This window comes from Pseudorca crassidens, chromosome 10 (assembly GCF_039906515.1).
Source record: "Pseudorca crassidens isolate mPseCra1 chromosome 10, mPseCra1.hap1, whole genome shotgun sequence".
NCBI classification, from domain to species: domain Eukaryota; kingdom Metazoa; phylum Chordata; class Mammalia; order Artiodactyla; family Delphinidae; genus Pseudorca; species Pseudorca crassidens.
The window spans coordinates 54790921-54813052 of NC_090305.1; the positions used below are offsets into that span (position 1 = coordinate 54790921).

The 22132-nt window shown below is 43.7% G+C and overlaps 2 protein-coding genes and 1 non-coding gene across 3 annotated transcripts; 1 reads left to right on the forward strand and 2 right to left on the reverse strand.

Annotated features, from left to right (window-relative positions):
- Positions 1–1069: 1069 nt before the first annotated feature.
- On the reverse strand, positions 1070–2157 carry LOC137232206 (transcription elongation factor A protein-like 4). Its single transcript, XM_067753612.1, has one exon. It carries the CDS (start codon positions 1962–1964, stop codon positions 1506–1508), a length of 459 nt encoding a protein of 152 aa, XP_067609713.1. The 5' UTR covers positions 1965–2157; the 3' UTR covers positions 1070–1505.
- Positions 2158–8134: 5977 nt separating this feature from the next.
- Positions 8135–10493, forward strand: CCR4 (C-C motif chemokine receptor 4). Its single transcript, XM_067753611.1, has one exon. It carries the CDS (start codon positions 8135–8137, stop codon positions 9212–9214), a length of 1080 nt encoding a protein of 359 aa, XP_067609712.1. The 3' UTR covers positions 9215–10493.
- Positions 10494–11578: 1085 nt separating this feature from the next.
- On the reverse strand, positions 11579–11712 carry LOC137233186 (U11 spliceosomal RNA). The gene has a single exon (XR_010947352.1). It is a non-coding gene; the product is annotated as a U11 spliceosomal RNA (small nuclear RNA).
- Between the last annotated feature and the right edge of the window lie 10420 nt (positions 11713–22132).

Consider the following 22132-nt stretch of genomic DNA (forward strand, 5'->3'; position numbering starts at 1 on the left):
TAATCACTGGACTGCCAGAGAAGTCCCAGACCACAATATTGGATAAATGATATTTTATTATCATTCAGTTATAAGTGTTTTCTATTTTCTATAGTATTTTCTTTGACATCCAGGTTACATGAAAATGTGTTTTCTAGTTTTCAAATGTGCAGTAATTTTTAGTTATTGTCAAAAACAAAACGAAACAGCCCATTTGTAATTTAACTGTTTGCAATCTTTTGTTTCCTTTCCAAAGTTTTTTCTGTTTCTTCAGACCTCCCCTGTAATATAGTTTGTTCAAATGCTTTCTTGACCCAGTTTTGAGGACCGGTCAGTTCCCCTTTTTGAGGAGTTAGGTCCATACCCCAGTCACTTCCCCCATTAGCCTCTTGTGTGTACTCTGGGATCACTAGGAACCAGCCCTAATTGTCCTGGGGACTGGGAATAATTGACTAGGGACAGCTCCTCTGCTCCAAGCCTACAAAGTTTTTCAACTTAGCCAATCAACAGAGAACTCTTGAAAACTAATTAACCCCACCCTGCTTGCCATACATAAGTTGCCCCCTACAGCTCTCGCTTGCTGTTACTGTCCTTGGGTGCAACCCCTGTGTGGCCTGCCTCACAGCCTTCTCTCATTTTAAGCTGTAAGTAACAGGTCTGACACCAAATTCTGGATGCTTTATCACCTCTGCTCTGCAGCAGAGGTCCATGGAGCTCCTCCTGTAGGCCTTGGGAGTTTTTGCCTTCCAGTGTCAGACACGCTGGGTGGCTACGGTACCTGTGGCCTGGGGATTGTATTTTGATGTCTTTGGTCGTGAAATAAGGTTTGGTCCACTAGGGGGCGCTGTAGGCTCACGCTATCGCTTTGTTTCTTGCTGAAGGTCTGTGCTGTGCAGCATATGACATACCACCTTGCTTTGGGGGTGGGTTTGCTCTGGGTATTTTTTTGTTGGTCACCTTCTCTCTGGTCAGGTTTCAGAAACTTAGCTCAATAAAAGATATTGTCCATGAAAATGTCAGGAGGGTAGGCGTTAGCCCTGACTGTGTCTCTGGCTGTGTCGCCTTGAGTGCACCACCTCCCTTCTCTGGATTCTTTTTTTTTTTTTTTTAAACCACTGTTAATCTTTTAGTAGACACAGCTTTCCGAGTTTTTTCTGTACATGGATCACTAGGTAAGTATCTTTGTAGTTTTACAAAAATGGACTGATGCCGTATATATGGTTCTGAAAACTGGTTTTTAAAACATTTTACAATGCACCATAAACATTTTTCCATGCAATGGATGAAAATCTGCTACTGAAACACACAGGGCTGCAGTTGGATAAAGAGAGTGACACCTAAAGCATAGTATTAGCATAAGGTTAAATAAAGCATAGGGCCTTGCAAATGCCTGCCAGGGGCACTACACAAAAGGAATGTCTTCAAAGCCCCTTTGTGGGGCCCTGCAGCCACCCCTGAGTTCCCTTGGGCCCCTCGGGTGGAAGGGGTCCTGTAAACTTTTTTGCATCCAATTTCTGTCTGGTTTTCTACACCTCATCCTCCACCCTGGCCATCTCGTCAAATTCTCTTATCATCGCTTCATTGCTCAAATGCATATCATGTATGGCCTCCTTGTATTCCTTGAGACACTGAGCCAGCCCCTTGTTGGTTTTTCTTTTGGCCTTCCTGGGTACATCATCCCCAGCTGGGCACTTTCCTGCAGCCCTTGGTTTGCTGGCTGGCTTTTCTTCTTTTGGCTTTCCCTCGCTCACTGGCTTTCCCTCACTTACGGGCTTTCCCTCGCTCACTGGCTTTCCCTCACTCTCTGGATTTCCTTCTTTTGGCTTTGCCTCACTCTCTGGCTTTTCCTTATCCTTTAGTACTTCCTCATCTTCTGTCTTTCCCCTGAGATCTGCCCTTCCCTTGTTTTCTAACTTTTCCTTGTCTTCCACAGTACAAGCTACTCCCGGCTTTCCCGCAACCAGTGGCTGTTCTTTGTTTTCCATCTTGCCTTGGTTCTCAGGCTTTCCTTCATTTTCACTGCGAGGATTCAGGACAGGTTCCTCCTCTTTCTCTAGCCCAGTAGAGCACTGGGAACAACAGACACGTACACCTGAAAGAACCTGGAGCAACAATTAGGGGCTCCCAGACGGCGCTGGGTCCGACAGCAGGCTTCTCTGGATTCTTAAAATTTCATCCTTTATTCTTTTTTTTTTTTTTTTTTGGTGGGTGGGGATATTGTTTAGTTTTGAATCCCTTACTGGAGGGAAAACCTATTTAGTGTTTCTCCAGGACACTATCATTATTACTTTGCAAACCTGAAGACTGACTTTCTCCAGGGCAGTAACCTTTGCAACTTGGAAATCTGAAACCTGCTTTTTTTTAAAAAAATTAATTAATTAATTTTTGCCTGTGTTGGGTCTTCGTTGCTGTGCACGAGCTTTCTTTAGTTGCAGTGAGCAGAGGTTACTCTTCGTTGCGGTGCGCCGGCTTCTCATTGTTGTGGCTTCTCTTGTTGCAGAGCACAGGCTCTAGGTGTGCGGGCTTCAGTAGTTGTGGCACGTGGGCTCAGTAGTTGTGGCTTGTGGGCTCTAGAGCTCAGGCTCAGTAGTTGTGGCTCACAGGCTTAGTTGCTCCACGGCATGTGTGATCTTCCTGGACCAGGGCTCGAACCCATGTCCCCTGCATTGGCAGGCGGATTCTTAACCACTGCACCATCAGGGAAGCCCTGAAACCTGCTTTTAACCTGAACAGCAACTCAGAAATTGATTGTGGCCCGCTGCGTCTAAATCAAAATATTTCCTGGATTCCTAGTTATGGCTAAGCGCAACATACCAGGCTCACCCATTTCAAGAGAGAAAGCTATTCCTGTGTGTTTTATTTATCCTACTAATTTTCACAGCTGGTGCCATTTTGAGCACATATCTGTACCAGACACCATGCTAAGTGTTTTACAAACATTAGGTCATTAATCCTCCCACAATCCTCAGGCTTTATCACCCTTTTTTACAGATGAGAAAATTGAGGTTCGTATAGCTGGTACATGGTGGCCCTGAGATCCAAACCCAGACTGAGCAGGTCTCAAAAAGCAAGTGCCCTTAGCTAACATGGACCCTGGAGCTTGGGCTTATCCCCACTCATGGGGCCAGGTGTCTGTCACATGGCCAGTCAGTCAAGGGAGCACCAACTAGCTTTAAGGGACCATCTCCAGACCCACAATGACCAACTACCACTGATGACAATTTGGACATCCAGATATCATCTGTTCTAGACCTTACCACTTCTCCCCCCTCCATGGAGGGTCCATGGAGACTTACACAACATGCTCAGATGGCCTTGCCCAGGGTAACTGGTCCCTCAAGGCTTCTAATTCCACGGTGGAACCTTCCTCAGGCTCTGCATTTCTAAAAATAAGTTACTCTGTATAATGGGCATGGATTTACTGGTCAAATTGTTACCGAATCAGGTCGTATGGACCCCTGCTCGGGCCCTAGCCCAGCCGAGGCCCCCTGCCTCAGCAGGGAAGTTTCAGGTTCGTGCAGCCAGAAACAAAAACGAAGCTGAGATTGATGCAGTGCAAGCTTTATTAAATGGCCTGAGAATGGAGAAGCGGGAACTTTGTTTACGGATGAGCTTCTCGCACACGTGGATCAACTTTGGGTCATAGCCTACAGCAGGGGTGTCATTTAGTAGCTGAAGTAGTGAAATCAGCATAGAATGAGGCTCAGGGGTTGCTGGAGGTCAGATTCATCTTGGTTCCAGCTGGTTCTATCTGGGCTTTTGTTTTTCTCTTCCTATAACTCCGCTTTTTTGTCTCCAGACCCTGTGACTTAAAGATACATGTTCCTGTCCAAGGGAGGGGTTGGCGGGTTTTGAGCAAGGATATGGTGTCAGCTCTGGCAACAAAATATATCTGGGACATTTTTACTCTACATCTGCTTCCAGAGTTCATGATACTATTAGCACTGGAAAGCACTGCCGTAAGGAACTGTATTTAACCTGAATCCAAGCCCAGCATTCCCTAGGGTTATTTGTCTATTTCCTTTTCACTGGATTTCTATGAATCTGGTTCCACAGTTCACAGGTGGGAATATTACTCTAGCTGAGGAGTCCTCAGCCTCAGCACTGCTGGCCTTCTGGGCTGGATGACTGTATTGTGGAGGGCTGGCCTGTGTGCGGTAGGATTTTAAGCAGCATTTCTGGTCTTTTCCCATTAGAAGCCAGAAGCAACTCCCCCCACCCTAAACAAACCTTACTCTTTTATATATATATAAAGCATATATATTTGCATATATATATGAAACATAAGCAGATTTGCTATTTATCTGTGGTATTATTATTATTATTAATTTGGCTGCACCGAGCAGCTTGTGGGATCTCAGTACCCAGACGAGAGATCGAACCCGGACCACTGAATCATAACCACTAGACCACCAGGGAACTTCCCTATTTATCTGTGGTATTAAAATATATCATGGGGAGGTGACTAGGAAAAAAAAATCCAAAAAGACTCCTTGGGAGGGGTGATAATGGGAAAAAAAAGGTTGATAAACACCACTCTAGCTCAATTTTTCAGTTCTTATTTATGCAAATTCCTCAGGAAAAATGACATTTGTGGCTCTTGTAAGCTGAACCAAAGAGCCAAGCAACTGTGGACACATAGAAGGAAATGGCTGGGAGCTGGCAGAAGCTGGCAGGATACCATATAGAAAAGACTCAGGACTGATGTCAGCTCCTTGGCTACGATGGGTACGTGAACCTGAAGAAGCTCTCAGCCAGGAGCACTGTCAGGGGAAGCTCTGCTGTTTCTCAGTGGAAGGGGCTTGGGGGAGGGCTCTTCCTGTTGGGAAAGGGGCTTAGAGCTTTGTTGTCATGTCACTTTACACCAGGCTGAGGATGTTTATTGAATGTGGTTGACTAGGGCCTCCACGTCACTGCCAGACATTTGGATACACTTTTCTCTCCTCCTGACTATCCTTATTCTTAAATAAATCTGGCCTCTCACTCCGACCTCCTCAGATCCCACTGTTTAGAGAACACTGAATATCTTGATTGCTGGCCACTGTACATCCATGATGGGGAAATAACAAACAGCCCACTGATCCAGAGTATAAAGATCACTTCTACAGCACATAGCCAGCTAAAATGAAAAAATTTAAATTAAAAATCCAACAAATAAATTTTAAAACATTTAAAAGTTTCTCTCTTGAAAAACTTAACTTCCCTCATCTTGCAGAGAGCAAACCTTCCCAGCTTTCAGTTTGGGGAAATGAGTGACTAAGAGTTTAACCTGAACCCAAGCTAAGAGTCACTCATTTTCTGCTTCTTACTTCTATCAAAAAACCCCACTTGAACTCAGCATAGATGGATGAGGAACAGAGCTGGTGCTCACAGGAAGCCACGAGCCCTTCAAAGGCTCCTGTCGTTCTTAGCGCCGTGCTTCTTGAGCAAACCAGGCACTGCCTCGCAGACCTGCCTTGGAGCTACTTTCAGAAACACAAGGTAAGGGGCCGGCGTGGCCGGGGTGGGGGGGGGTAGGGGGGTGCGGGTGAGGGGACACGTTCCCAGGGCCTCAGGCCCTGCATTGCTTTGTCCACAAGTGTGTGGACTTTGGAAGCACTGAAAGCTGCCCAGCCACACAGCTAACCCTATCACTCAGGCATCCTGGTCATCCTGCTGGTCGTTCTGTTGGCACCTGTCCTGCAGCTCACACACAACCCACCCTCCCAGCCCTCATCTGACTGGCTCTCACATACATACAGGGCTCTCCTCCTGCACACATGTGGCCTAAGCCACAGGCTCAGAACACACAGCTAATTTTCATTCAGCATATACACTTTTCCGCTTCTGGCTTCTATCAAGACTCCCAGGTCAAGAAACACCTGCCAAATAAGGCCTGCAGAATAATTCCAGACATTTACCAGCTGTGTTGACTTTCGTTTCTTCTCCTGATAATTTCCTAACACCTCAGTCTCTCTTATTCCTTTCATTTTCACTGGTAAAATTATGGAGGAAGGCTAGAATTGTTATTCATTTAACTAGACTTGATAATCATTTAACACAGTTTTTTTTTTTTTTTTTTTGAGACCCTGAGATGCCCCAGGTCTTCAGCATCTGTTTGCAGGAATAAACCAAAACCTCTCTCTTGAGAAACACGTAGCTTGGGTGTTTGGGTGTGTGGAGGTCAGGGTGGGAGATGGGGAATAGATGTGAATTATCGAACAATGTGAAAGGGTTTTGATAAGGAATATCAGGGTGCCACTAAGAAGGATGCAAGAGGAGGTGGCCTTGAGTTGGAAAGCCTCCTGCATTGCTCCGATTCACATGTGGACGTGTGAATAACTTTAAGAAGGTAACCTCTTCATCTGCCAATTTAGATAAGAAATGAGGGTGGTTGGCGAGGTAGAGATTTTATTTCTGGCTATGATGTGCCTTTTCTAGATCTGTCCTGCTAATTCCCACTCTGATAGGATTCAGTGTGTAAGATTGATTTTTTTTTTTTTTTTTTTTTTTTTTTTTTTTGCGGTACGCGGGCCTCTCACTGCTGTGGCCTCTCCCGTTGGGGAGCACAGGCTCCGGACGCGCAGGCTCAGCGGCCATGGCTCACGGGCCCAGCCGCTCCGCGGCACGTGGGATCTTCCCGGACTGGGGAACGAACCCGTGTCCCCTGCATCGGCAGGCGGACTCTCAACCACTGCGCCACCAGGGAAGTCCCTAGAATTTTTAAAAAGAAATATTTTCTTGGTCCTTGCCCCCTTTTCTTTTATTCTTTTTTAAAAAAATATTTATTTATTTGGCTGCATTGGGTCTTAGTTGTAGCATGCAGGAGCTTCATTGTGGCATGTGGGCAATCTAGTTGTGGCACACAGGCTCAGTTGCCCAGCGGCATATGGGATCTCAGTTCCCTGACCAGGGATCGAACCCACATCCCCTGCATCGGAAGGTGGATTCTTAACCACTGGACCACCAGGGAAGTCCCAGAATTTTTTTTTTAAAATAGATTTATTTATTAATTTATTTATTTTTGGCTGCGTTGGGTCTTCGTTGCTGCCCGCGGGCTTCCTCTAGTTGCAGCCAGCGGGGGCTGCTCTTCATTGCGGTGCGCGGGCTTCTCATTGCGGTGGCCTCTCATTGCGGAGCACGGGCTGTAGGCGCGCGGGCTTCAGTAGCGGTGGCGCGTGGGCTCAGTAGTTGTGGCTCTTGGGCTCTAGAGCGCAGGCTCAGTAGTTGTGGCACACGGGCTTAGTTGCTCCGCGGCATGTGGGATCTTCCTGGACCAGGGCTCGTACCCGTGCCCCCTTTATTGGCAGGCGGATTCTTAACCACTGTGCCACCAGGGAAGCCCCCAGAATTTTTATATAAAGGCAAGAGGCCAACCTGGTTCCCTTCTAGCCTGATGATTTACCTAAGTCATCACTGAATTTTTGGTGTTACAGTCTGAAGGGGAAACATGCATAGATTTTTAAATCTTTTTTTAATTTTTTGTTTTTGGCTTTCATGTTAGAAAGGCCCTGGATAAAGTTCTGTTGGGCACGTCAGCTAGTCTTGTCATTCTTGCGAGTGATTTCAGTAATGCCAGACTAACTTTCAGAAATATATTTTTGAAAAACACCTCATCATTGGGACTTCCCTGGCAGTCCAGTGGTTAAGACTTCGCCTTCTGGTGCAGGGGATGCGGGTTCAATCTCTGGTCGGGGAGCTAATATCCCACATGCCTCACGGCCAAAAAACATAAAACAGAAGGAATATTGTAACAAAATTCAATAAAGACTTTAAAAATGGTCCCTGTATTGAAAAAAAAATCTTCAAAAAAAAAAAAAAAGAAAAACCTCTTGTTGATAAAGAGGTTTTACTACCCCCGCTTACAAACAGGAGAACCAGAGCTCCCAGCAGAGGGGTAGAAAAAGTGGCAGAGCTGTAATTTGGAATCTGCCTCCAAAGGGCAGGATTATTTCACTTCGGCTGCACTGCCCTTCAGTTCAAGGACCTGAGCCCTTCAATGTGGGAAGATTGGGAAGAGTGTATGGTGATCTGGGCAAAATACGAAGCAGTTGTGCTCTGTACGCAGCACTGTTCTGATTTGCTTTTGTTCTGATAGAAATCTTGTTGGCTTTTCCACTCATTAGGTTCTTCTGGTTGGGCTCAGACCTGCCGTGAGAAGCCTGTAAATCTGAAAATGAACCCCACGGGTATAGCAGACAACACCCTGGATGAAAGCATCTATAACAATTATTATCTTGATGAAAGCATCCCCAAACCTTGCACCAAGGAAGGTATCAAGGCATTTGGGGAGCTCTTCCTGCCCCCCCTCTACTCCTTGGTCTTTCTGTTTGGTCTGCTTGGAAATTCTGTGGTGGTTCTGGTCCTGTTCAAGTACAAGCGGCTCAAGTCCATGACCGACGTGTACCTGCTCAACCTTGCCATCTCGGACCTGCTCTTTGTGCTCTCGCTCCCTTTCTGGGGCTACTATGCCGCAGACCAGTGGGTGTTCGGGCTCGGCCTCTGCAAGCTAGTTTCCTGGATGTACCTGGTGGGCTTCTACAGTGGCATATTCTTCATCACACTCATGAGCATCGACAGGTACCTGGCCATTGTGCACGCGGTCTTCTCCCTGAGAGCGAGGACGTTGACTTACGGGGTCATCACCAGCGTGGCCACGTGGGCAGTGGCTGTGCTCGCCTCCCTCCCAGGCCTTGTGTTCAGCACGTGTTATACTGAGCACAACCACACCTACTGCAAAACCAAGTATTCTTTCAACTCCACGAGGTGGAAGGTTCTGAGCTCCCTGGAGATCAACGTTCTAGGGCTGGTGATCCCCTTGGGGATCATGCTGTTCTGCTACTCCATGATCATTAGGACCTTGCAGCATTGCAAAAATGAGAAGAAGAACAAGGCAGTGAAGATGATCTTTGCCGTGGTGGTCCTCTTCCTGGGGTTCTGGACCCCTTACAACGTGGTGCTCTTCCTGGACACCCTGGTGGAGCTGGAGGTCCTTCAAGACTGCACCTTTGAGAGGCACCTAGACTATGCCATTCAGGCCACAGAGACATTGGCTTTTGTTCACTGCTGCCTTAATCCGGTCATCTACTTTTTCCTGGGGCAGAAATTTCGCAAGTACATCGTACAGCTCTTCAAAACCTGCCGGGGCACTTTGGTGCTCTGCCAGTACTGTAGGTTCCTCCCGATTTACCCCGACACCCCCAGCTCATCTTACACACAGTCCACGGTGGACCACGATCTCCACGATGCTCTGTAAAAGATGAAAATGCGAAAAGCAGAGTTAATAAGCTTCTCAAATTAAGAGCTTATTTAAAATTGTATTGTAGTAAGAGTTTCCTGAACAAGTACCGGGAAGAATTATATCCACTGCAAAAAGTAGGGCTTCTCACCCTGCAGTCAGCTTTTCTTCCTGCCAAATACAAGTTCAGTGTGACCAGAGTTCACCCGGACCAAGGTGTCCTTCCTCGCACCAGGCTTTCCTGCAGGGATGAGTAAACCCGAGGAGGATTCTGAGCAGTGTTTCAATGAGGAATTGGATGATTTTGGAAAGGGAAGACCAGTCCCTTCTAACCTGAACTCATGGGATTCTCTAGAGGGGACTGTAGAGAATTGACTGGGGGAGTAAATCTCTACTTCTTGTTGTGAAAATGAGCCCTTTCATTAACTTCTAGCTTTTTGTGAAACAATATAGAAAACTTCAGCATGCTGTCCCAGTGTTTTCCTAAGAATATATCTGAAGCATGGTATACTCCATGTAGCCAGGTGTCTGCAGAAACGAATAGTAAAGTAATGAACTTAGATCTTGATTCTTTTATTGTAAAGGCTTATCTGTTAATGGAAGCCAAGCTTTCAATGCTGATTACAATCATAAGGAGAAAAAGGCATTAGCATGGTCTGATTTCCAAACATGAAATACAAGGCATTAACAAATCTAAACATACTTGTGGAAATCCAAACACAGCTTCATATGCTTGTGGACATGTTTTGTTTTAATTATAACAGATGAATATTCAAATTAAAAAAATAATACATAGGCCCAGACACATTTATTTGGGGTCTTTTACTCATTTACAAACATTTCCTTCAAAACCAAAAATGATGAGGACTAATCAAGTATGACAATTTTTCCTTAATCATTTTGAAGTGCCTGCCGTCAAGTGAGGCAAGAATAATCCACTAAAAGTTATCGCTGGTGTGGCATAAAAATGACTTTCCAAGGTGTCATCCTCTCTTTTAAAATACTGGCCCTGCTTTTTAACTTTTGGATGACTCAAAAGTTCTTACAGGTCATTTTAATTATGTAATTAATCATTTTACACCATTAAGATAAATCTCTGTTCGTACAGCCTTAATCAGAATTAAGTAAAGACTTTAAGAAAGTCTAGGGATACCTGTACTATCTCCAGAAACAAAACCTATTTTACAGACTATTACCTGACTTAACCAGTTTAAAATGTTTCTGTAAATTTACACATTATTGCACGCTTTACATTTATAAAGAATGCATTTCCAGAAAATTTATTTTCAGAAGTGATTTTAACAGGGTAAGTTGATGTTGCCTTTGTAGAAATACAATAAAATACAATAAAATAAACCTGTGTATGGTTTCTCCTTGGTATGTGTGTGTTTGGTCTCCCGATGGGGATGAGAATCTGAGCCACTAATATTCCAATTGTCTCGATTAATCATCTTTGCTACATGTCATAGATGAGATGGATGTCCCCGAGAGGAAGAATTAAAGGGTTCACTGTTAAGATCACCACTTGGGATGGGGAAAGGAGTCGCTACGTGTTGTCACAACAACGCTTGGAGGTTAGAATGGATAAGGAGTGGGGGTGGGCCGGGTTCCTAGGCAGTGTTTCCTTAGAAAACCTCTGCACCATATGGCAGGGTCTGCAAATCCTACCTCTGTGTTTCCTTGTGAGTCTGACCACATTACTTTCCTGTCTTAGCCTCAGTTTCCTCGCATCTGTAAAGCAGAATATAGTTCAGAGTGATTGAAAAAAAGAAATAAGATGATTACTGAAAGCATCTATGTTCCTTAGTCATAGATAAAGTGTGGTTTTGAACTTCCCCGCCAGTGACTGCCTCCCCTTTCCTGAGGGAGCTTGTAATTTCATTCATTTAATCACAAGGAGACAGAAATTTAAGGACACCGAGGGAGTTCCCTGGCAGTCCAGCGGTTAAGACTCCGAGCTTTCACTGCAGGGGGCACGGGTTCGATCCCTGGTTGGGGAAGTAAGATCCCACATGGCACACAGCATGGCCAAAACAAAAAAAAAACCCAAAACCCCAGTAAGGACACCAAAAGACAAAGACTGGCCAAAGGGGTTTTACTGTCCCTTCCTTGTCCATCGCATACAATGCTAAGCAAGGCTGCGGTGCAGACCACACAGCTACCACCCCTCCACCTGAGGGTAGGGTCAATTATCACCCCCAGTCACTCAGGGCCTCCCTTGTTCCAAAGTTGGGGGGTGTCCCCTCAGGATGGGAATTTAAAACCTCTGGTGATACCCAAACATAATCCTCTCAGAACACTGAAAAGAAAGTTCCTTCTTCCCCTTCAGTAACAGAAACATAGAAAGCAAGCCAGCTTGATTTCTACACAAAGGTTTTTTTTGAGAGCATCAGGACCAATGATCACCAGCTGCCCAAGTACCAAAAAATTATGCTTCCAAAATCTCTTGATGTCGATTCCGCACAAAGAACAAGCAAGCTGCCCTATGTGTGCCACTCACAACAGAAGCCCTTTTTAAGGTGGGTTTAACAATAAGTTTTCAGACGTTAGACCCATCCTTTTCTTGTTGCAATATGCCTCGCTTCTGGGGAACACAGGCTAGGTGTAATTTCTTTAAGAACAAAAGAAGCAGGTTTGCTTTGGAGGTGATGTAAATGTTTTGGAACTAGATAGAGGTGATGGCTGCACAGCATTGTGAATGTACTAAATGCTACTGAATTGCACATTTTTAAATGATTAGTTTTATAGTATGTGAATTTTACCTCAACAACAACAACAAAAAGAATAATAAGAAATAGCCCTGTCAGGATCTGTCCCGTAGTTGGTACTCAAATTCTATTAAATAGATGTGTTACCTGCTTCCCATGAGAAGGAAGAATACAGGGTGATGGCAAAAGGTCTTCAGATCTTTAGGTAGGTTATTCCTAAGAAACTCTCATAACACTTTGGGACATTTGATGCAATTAATTCCTATTTGTTGAGAGTCTGTTTTGTGCCAAACCGGATGCTAGGTAATGGATAGAATATAGGATAAAGGAGTGAGCTCTGTATGTATGGAATTTATAATCTGAGAAGGGAAAACACAAGCACAAGATCGACTATAGTGCAAGCAGGACAGATAGGATAACAAAGTCACAAACAAAATGCTTCAGGACCCCAAATGAAGGAGAAATCGATTCAATGTCAAATTTTATAATACAAGTAGCTTTTGAAGTCGGCTTTATAAGAAGAGCATGATTTGGATGAATGGAAGGGAGGAAGGACATTCTATGCTGATGAAATCACACATGAAAAGGCAGGTGTGGTGTCAAGAGCACACTGTGTGGTCAGGTAGTGGTGGGGAGGTTTTTGTAGTTACAGTGAACGTTGCAGGTGGGGGAGAGGAGCAAAGTAGGAAAAGATGAGACAAAAGAAAAATTATAGACCTAAGAGGCAGCAGTTTTGAGCTCCTGAGCCAGTGGCCATCCTGCATTGGGCTGGAGGAGACTGTTAGTGGGTGCTGTGGGATGCCGTCCACACACCCCATGCAGGACGGAGGGCCGCTCACTGCACCATCTACCAGGAGGCCGGACATCTGGGGCTCTCAGCTGGTCTCCTTTCAGGACTGTCCTTCCTGGGCCAGCTCATATCCAGCGCCTGGATACTGAGGAGAAAGAAACACTTGCCCCCTTGCTTTAATTTGGGACAACGCTGATAGGCCATTACAACTGCAGAGCTCCCCATAAGATTAGCTGGGGCCTCTGCTGCAGCTACATTGTGGACCAACTTTTCCTACTGCCCACTCCTGCTTCCTTCATGCCCTTACAGGTGTTGTTCCCAAGAGGACTCCCCATTAAGTCTCCTGTATGCTAATCTTAGGATTTCAGAGTCTGTTTCCAGGAACTCAGGTCTAAAATGGGGACTTCTGGATCAGCACCTAATATAAATGGAAATTGACCCCATTTCCACTGTGGGAAAATGAGGAAGCACTGAGTTTGCATCAGGGCTGTCCATTCATTGCCTTCTGGCCCTCATTTGACTCTTGGTTCATGCAATTCCATTAGTCAACCTCACCTTTGCTGCCATAATTTGCCTGCCTTAAGCCCTGAGGCATTGTCCCTACACTCTGTTTCTATTATAGTCATAGGCCAACTCTACCCTTGGCCGTGTTGCGGCCACCTGATGTCCTGTGTTCTGTACCGGTCAGTGGCTTCCTGCGCTCAAAGGAACCAGACACAAGCTCCACCCATTTCTGTGATCACAATACTTTACTCCTGAATGGCCATCATCAAAAAGTCTACAAATAATAAATGCTGAAGGGAATTCCCTGGAGGTCCAGTGGTTAGGACTCCATGCTTTCACTGCCAAGGGCCTGGGTTCAATCCCTGGTCAAGGAACTAAGATTCCACAAGCCATGTGGCCCAGCCAACAGCAACAACAAATCAAAAACAAAAAAAAATGCTAGGAAGGTCGTGGAGAAAAGGGAACCCTCCTACACTGTTGGTGGGAATGTAAATTGGTGTAGCCACTATGGAAAATAGTATGGAGGTTCTTTGAAAAACTAAAAATAGAGCTACCATATGATCCAGCAATCCCACTCCTGAGCATATATCTGGAGAAAACTCTAACTCAAAAAGACACATGCAGACCAATGTTCACAGCAGCACTATTTACAATAGCCAAGACATGGAAGCAACCTAAGTGTCCATCAACAGATGAATGGATAAAGAAGGTGTGGTACATATGTACAATGGAATATTAATCAGCCACCAAAAAAAAAAAAAAAAAAGAAAGAATGCCATCGGCAGCAACATGGATGGACCTAGAGATTATCTTATTAAGTGAAGTAGGTCAGACAGAGAAAGACAAATATCATATGATATCACTTACACGTGGAATCTAAAAAAAATGATACAAATGAACTTATTTATAGAACAGAAATAGACTCACAGACATAGAAGACAAACTTACGTTTACCAAAGAGGAAGGGTGGAAGGGATAAATTAGGAGCTTGGGATCAAAATATACACACTACTATATATAAAATAGATAACCAACAAGGACCTACTCTATAGCACAGGGAACTATGTTCAATACCTTGTAATAACCTATAATGGAAAAGAATCAGAACAAGTATAGATACATATATGTATAACTGAATCACTTTGCTGTACACCAGAAACCAGGACAACATTGTAAACCAACTAATTTCAATAAAAATAAAATACTTCACTCCTTAAAAGCTTATAATGGCTCCAAATTCCCCTTTCAGTATACCAGAACTCCACCAACTGTTTTCACATATTGAAACTCATTTCAGCCTCTTCTTAAAGTAGATAAGGTTGGTTTTATTATCCCCAAGCAACTGAGTTCAGGGGAAACAATATTCTAATAATGAATTAGACAAACCCTACCAACAATAATCATCACCTCACTGCTTAGTAAAATGCCTAGCGCAGAGCAGTTGTTCGATTATTTTTTCGTGAATGAGTGAGTTTCCTTATCTCTTAATTAAGTACTCTATGCTGGCAATTCAAGTTTCTATTTCACTATACAAAGGTCACCAGTCCTCTCTCCAAAATCCCCATTATGTTTCTAATAAAACTTTGTGTGACAGAGCTCAAAGGTTGATTGAATTGCCTCCTAGTTCCAGAAATTGTGGTCCTTGGGTCAAAAATGACTTCATTAAGACTTCTGGTATGAACAGAGCTGCAGAAGTCTGCATTTTCATCTTCTCTGGGAAATTGTAAAATAACAGCAAGAAGAAAGACTGAAAAAACCCACGAACTCCATTTTCTATCAAACTTGGAGAGAGAGATACTTTTCAGACTCCAAAATATATGAAAGGTCTGCTAAAAGCAGCCAACGTCAGGCGCAAATTGTGGGGAAAGGTGAAGAGAAGGGTGGGGAGAGGGTGCAGCAGAGACGGACCTCACAAGGCACTGAAAGAATCCACTTCCCAAAGGGAGGGGCACACCTCCAGGAGAAAGGCTTCAGTCAGAAGCCCTCCGAGTCCCAGTTCGGTTCAGAAGAGCAGACGAGGCAGATTTGTTAAATTTCAGATTTGCAGGAGGCAATCTCTCTCTGAGGCAGTAGAAGAGAGTCACTGGGTTGTGAAAACAGCTTGCCTCCTGGAAAATTACCGACACCCTGCCCCAAACACACACACAGACACACATAAATACAAATATAATCATATTTAACAATTCAAAGATAGGGTTTTCCTGGTGGCGCAGTGGTTAAGAATCCGCCGGCCAATGAAGGGGACACAGGTTCAAGGCCTGGTCCAGGAAGATCCCACATGCCGCGGAGTAACTCAGTCCGTGCGCCACAACTACTGAGCCTGTACTCAAGAGCCCGCAAGCCACAAATACTGAGCCCACGTGCCACAACTACTGAAGCCTGCGCTCCGCAACAAGAGAAGCCACAACGATGAGAAGCTCAACCCAAAACAGCTCAAAATAAAAACAAACAATAAACTAATCAATTGAAAAAAAAACAATTCAAAGATAGACACTAAGAAAAATAATATTGACTATAACCAGGATAGGAATATGACAGAAGTATAGGAATATAATATTTTATTATCATGATCAAATATATTTATCTCAGTTCAAAATGCTTAACAGGGCACTCTTGAGGTATTTTGGCTAAAAGCAAAAGACGACAAGAATGCCTGCTATCATCACTGCTACACGCCCTCGTGCTGGAGATACTAGTTCCTTGCTGTAAGCGGAATAAACTAGAGCTATAAAAACTGGAAAAGAGGGACATTCTACAAAGTATCTGACCAGTACCTCTCAAAACTGTGAACATCAGCAAAAACAAGGAAAGTCTGAGAAACTGTCCCAGGAGGAGCCTGAGGAGACATGACAATTAAATGTAGTTAGTTGTGGAACAGAAAAGGACATTAGCTAAAAACTAAGGTCATCTGAATAAAATGTGGACATTAGTTGATAATAATGCATCAATATTGGTTCATCAAGTATAACAAATGCATCATGCTAAGGTAAGATATTAGTAATAGGGGAAATGGAATATATAGGAACTCTGTACTTTCTTCATAATTTTATTTTTTTTCCTCTTCCAGTTTTATTGACGTATAATTGGCATATAGCACTGTATAAGTTTAAGGTGTACAGCATAATGATTTGACTTATATACATCATGAAATGATCATCACGTAAGTTTAGTGAACATCCATCATCTCATATAGATATGAAATAAAAGAAAAAGAAAAAATGTCACCAAAGATATTACATAATTATTGGATATATTTCCCACCCTGTACATTTCATACCTGTTACTCATTTATTTTGTAACTAGAAAGATGTACCTCTTAAACTCCCTCACCTATGTTACTCATCCGCCACCCCCTCCCTTCTGATACCCACCTGTTTGCTCTCTGTATCTATGACTGTTTCTGTTTTTCTTTTTACGTTTGTTCATTTATTTTGTTTTTTAGATTCCACATATAAGTGATAACATGCAGTATTTGTCCTTCTATGTCTGACTTATTTCACTTAGCATAATGCCTTCTAGCTTCATCCATGTTGTCACAAATGACAAGATTTCATTCTTTTTTGTGGCTAATATCACATTATATATATATAATACATATATACCACGTCTTCTAAAAAATAATGCTTATATATATATAACTGAATCACTTTGCTGTACACCTGAAACTAACAATATCAACTATACTTCAATTAAAAAAATAAAGATGGCATCTTAAATCAAAGGAGGGACACAATGAATTGTTTATTTAAGGAGGAGACCAAAATGGACCATCATCTGGGAAAAAAATGAAGTTTGATTCATACCTCACACCATACATGGTTAAATTACAAATAGATAAAATATTTAAATGTAAAAGTTGGAGCAATCAAAATTCTAAATGGAAACATGGGAGAATTTCTTCAGAATTTTGGCACAGGCAAGAACATTCTCAAAATTCAGAAGCCATAAAAGAAATGAGTAATAAATTCATCTATGTGAATACAAAAATATGCATGATGAAACATCACCAAAAGAAAAATCAGAAGACAAATGACAAACTGGAGAAAATATGTATACATGACTGAACTTTTTTTCTGATGATTAAATGGCACATGGATGTTTATTACATTATTCTTAGTACTCTTCTGTATGGTTAAAACATTTAATAATAAAAATTAATTAATGTATATCCATATTATGGAATATGCCATTAAAAAGAATCATGTCCAGCTATAAACTTACTACCATGCAGAAATGTTCATGATGTATATTAAGTGCTTCTATTTTTTTGTTGTTGTTTTTGGCTGCATGGCTTGCGGGATGGAACCTGGGCCCCGGCAGGGATAGCTTTGAGTCCTAACCACTAACTACTGGACCATCAGGGAATTCCCTTAAGTGCATTTTAAAAACCTGGAAAGATAAACCTCAAACTTCAACCCCAAACTATTAGTCATTTAAAATGTTTCCAGATTTATTGAGATATTATTGATGTTAGCCATTTTTATAGAGGGAAGAATTATGCTTTATAATTTCAGGGCTTCTTTATTTCTTTAAACAAACATGCATTATTTTCATATTCTGCCAAAACAATCAATATCCTCCATTTTAGAAAAATAAAAAGAGGGAGACCTTGTGATTAAGGAAAACTGACTAATGAACCGCAGAGAGAGAATCTAAAAAGCAGGGCTCGCAAGTGAGGTGAGCAGGTGATTGCTCATCCTGATATACCTGCCTATGGAGATGCGCGGTGCTTTGAAGAAGATGCTGTCAGTCCTGGGATGGGAAGCAGAGTTTGCGGTATGAGATGGTTACAAGATAGCATGTGGGAGCCTGCAGAATGTTTGCATTCTTTTGATCACACAGGAGATAAGACAAGCCTATAACTGGAGCCCTGCCAGGCAGGAAAAAGATCTGCACCAAGACTGGACTGTACAACCACCTCTCCATGGTTGCCTTGGTTAGAGGGATTCCTCCTAATTGTAATGACATTGCCACAAAAACATCACATGCAAATAAAGTGAATGGTGGTTCAAGCGGCAGGTTTTGTGGTCTAGCTGGGCTTCTCTTGGGGGAATGACTAAGGAGGAGTTTGAGAGGGTTTGTACAGTCGACAAAGAGTGAGCTTATGAGGGAATGGATTTAAGTTGAAAATAAAAGAACTGTCCTTAAAGTTTATTTATTTATTTGTTTTTGGCTGCATTGGGTCTTCGTTGTTGCATGCAGCCTTCTTCTAGTTGAGGCGAGCAGGGGCTACTCTTTGCTGAGGTACGTGGGCTTCTCATTGCGGTGGCTTCTCTTGTTGTGGAGCACGGGCTCTAGGCGCGTGGGCTTCAGTAGTTGTGGCTCATGGGCTCTAGAGCTCAGGCTCAATAGTTGTGGCACATGGGCTTAGTTCCTCCGTGGCATGTTGGATCTTCCCGGACCAGGGCTCGAACACGTGTCCCCTGCATTGGCAGGTGGATTCTTAACCACTGCGCCACCAGGGAAGTCCCCCCTTGGAAACTTCTTGAGGGTTGCAGATGTGTTGAGTCTATCACTGAGAAGACTTCCAATTAAGGTGCAACAAGAAGCCCACAGTTTGGGGGCCTTCCTGTTTTCCAAAACTCACTGAGATGATACATAACATGTAACAAGAAAAATTTAAAAGATGGTTGGATACAGGGCTTCCCTGGTGGTACAGTGGTTGACAGTCCGCCTGCCGATGCAGGGGACACGGGTTCATGCCCCGGTCCGGGAAGATCCCACATGCCGCGGAGCGGCTGGGCCCGTGGGCCATGGCCGATGAGCCTGCGCGACTGGAGCCTGTGCTCCGCAACGGGAGAGGCCACAACAGTGAGAGGCCTGCGTACCGCCAAAAAAGCAAACAAAAAACCCCAAACCTATTCTTTGTAAAAAAAAAAAAAAAAAAGATGGTTGGATACAAAAGCCACTTTGGAAAATAGCTTGACAATTCTTTGTAAAGTTGAATGTATACGTACCCTGTGATCCAGGAGTTCTAGTCCGAGGTATTTACTCAATACAAATGAAGACCTCAGTTCTTAAAAAACTTGTTCAAGAATGTTCACCACATCATACTTGATGGTGAAAGACTGAATGCTTTCCCCTTAAGATCAGGAACAAGACAAGGATGTCTGCTCTCGCCATTTCTATCATAGTGGAGGTTCTGGTCAGGAAAAAATAAAAAAGGCAAGAAAAAGAAATAAAATGCATCCAGATTCAGATTGGAAAGGAACAAGTAAAACTACATCTCTCTGCAGACAATATGATCTTTTATGTGGAAAATTCTAAGGAATCCATAAGGAACACTCTTAGAGCTAATAAATGAGTTCAGCAGATTACAGGATACAAGATCAATATAAAGAAATCAGTTATATTTCTATTCAAATTTAATCTCATCCAGAAACCCTCACGGACACACCCAGAATAATGTTTAACCAAATGTCTGTGGCTTAGCCAAGTTGACACATAAAATTAACCATTACAAGTTGGCTGCATTGGCTTGATTTCACAGGGGCTCTGGGGCATGAATTGTTTCACAGAATTAAGCCCATTTTGAGGCAAAGAGTATGGCCTTTTGTATTCTCATGTTAGTGAGGCATCTTCCTAATTAAGCCAGGAGTAGTTCTCTGGGGTAAAGAACAACCAGGGCTTCCCTGGTGGCGCAGTGGTTGAGGGTCCACCTGCCGATGCAGGGGACGCGGGTTTGTGCCCCGGTCCGGGAGGATCCCACGTGCCGCGGAGCGGCTGGGCCCGTGAGCCATGGCCGCTGAGCCTGCGCGTCCGGAGCCTGTGCTCCGCAACGGGAGAGGCCACAACAGTGAGAGGCCCGCATACTGCAAAAAAACAAACAAACAAACAAAAACAAAAAACAAAAAAAAAGAACAACCAACGCTCACAGCAGGTAAAGGAGGGGTGCAGCAGTGGGCAAAGGCTTCTGGGTAGGGTACCAACAGCCTCCAATACAGAGGCAACCTCAAAATTCCTATATAGGGATGGAGGAGCAGAGAGAGAGAGAGAAACAAATCTTTATAAACAAATAGGAAATCTCCCATTCAAAATGAGCCTGCAATCCAACACTCCTTAGTCCAAGTCCAAGGAAGAAATATAATTCTACAACAATGAACAAGATCAACAATCCAAACGAGCTCACTTGAGATGAACTCAATATAATAAAGTAGAGGAGGAAATACTTCTAAATAAATATGCTGATCCATTCTGAGGAAGTAATAACACCTACTAACAAAGAACAAACGATTCTAAAACATTTACCGGCACCAGATAGGGCTGATCCTACCCAAAGGTGTTAGGAGAGATGTATGTGGGTGTCAACACTAAACTTCCATCTAGAACTGAACTTAACTTCTGTTTTGAGACCCCTGTTCCTCCAAAAGGCGGAGACTTAATCTTAGTCAATTCAGCATTTAACCCACCCCCCTTCCTTCAGTGGCATTCAGTGTCAACAATTTTGGGAAAGGGACTCTGGTCTTTGTCATCTGTTGCTGTCAGCACCTGCTGAAATGCACCTCATCCTGTCTGGGCCTCAACCATCAACCCATGAACTGACCTCCTGAGTTGATCCACTGATCCTTTGGCATTCCTCTTGCAACACTGGAAATGCTCCATTTTCTCCTTTATTCCTCTGTGGCCTCAGAAGACTTAGCAGGGATTTCTGGAGGCTTTGCTACTTCATGCTGCTCTGGCTGGCATGAGACCATCCTTCTGCTCTCCACTGCATGTCTTGCTCATAGGAACCCTTGAAGGGGCCTTGGTCCACGTGCAGACACCCATGCCATGCTGCCTCCACACTTGAGCCATGATGGGGAGCTCAGGGATCTTGCTTCCTCCCCGCAAAGCCCCATTTGCTCAGATCTCAAAACTTTGGTGGGGCTTCTCTTGTGGTTTCCAACTCCAAGGGCTTGGCCATGGGAGGTGGCCATGCCAGAACCCTTCCCAGGAATGCTCCCTGGCATCTGACTTGGCTTTCCTTTTGACTCCTCTCTCTTAGTGCATGGAAGCCTTCTCAGGGGCCCCTACCTAAGAAACTGGACCTGAAGGAGAAAGGTGAGAATGTGTCATTTCAGGAATACAGATGGGACATGTGTAATTTTTAAGTTATTAGAAACTCAGAGGTGGGAGTGGACAGAGAAGAGAAGCGAAGATAAACAAGGATGGCCAAGGAATATGGAGCATGGTAGAATGTCTTGTAAAAACTGGAGTGTCTGATATTCAGTACTATCAAGCTTATGCTGTTGCTCTGTAGACTGTCCCTCACCCACATCTCTTAAAACTTCTGTAAAGTTCTAAAGATGAAAGGCCCAATGTGGGTGAGGTTTTGGTGAAACTCAAGGGACTCAGTTCCACATTTGAGTCAAGATACTGCAAAAGACTGTGTGGGATGATGAGCTCGTTCATGAATTGAACTAATTCAGTGGAAGCACAATGTGTAGCCAGAGGAAACCATGAGAAAGGAAGCTCTCCTGGGGTTCACAGAAATCTTGGGAAGGTTTTAAAGACAAATCTCATCTAAATTTTTTAAAGAGAAGGACACCTCAGCTAGCATCTGTGTTAGACACGGCTAAAGGAACACTGAAAACACATGGACCCACTCCCAGTCTGTGAATGTAGACACAGAAGTATTTTTTCATCCAGGAAGCATTGATTGAGGGCTAGATGTGCTGTACTGGGTACCAAGGATACAAGAATGAAAGTCACATGGTACTTGTCATGAAGGCTCTCGGGTCAGCAGTAAACAAATAACAATATTATGAGCTAAGTCCCACAGAAGGAGATGTAACCTGAGCAAGGATTAACAGTCCCTCCACTAATAATTATCAGGGCAACCTAGCTCTTCCATTTCCTTGTCTGCCCCCAAGGCTCACAGAATGTTTGCCAGCCTGGTCCTAATCCGCAAGTCTGAATTTCTGACACAGTGCCCAGGATATTTACTTATGTGTC

Bases quoted from the DNA above. Each gene is read 5' to 3' on its own strand.
- LOC137232206 (XM_067753612.1), bottom strand. From the start codon at position 1,964: ATGGAAAACAAAGAACAGCCACTGGTTGCGGGAAAGCCGGGAGTAGCT.
- CCR4 (XM_067753611.1), top strand. From the start codon at position 8,135: ATGAACCCCACGGGTATAGCAGACAACACCCTGGATGAAAGCATCTAT.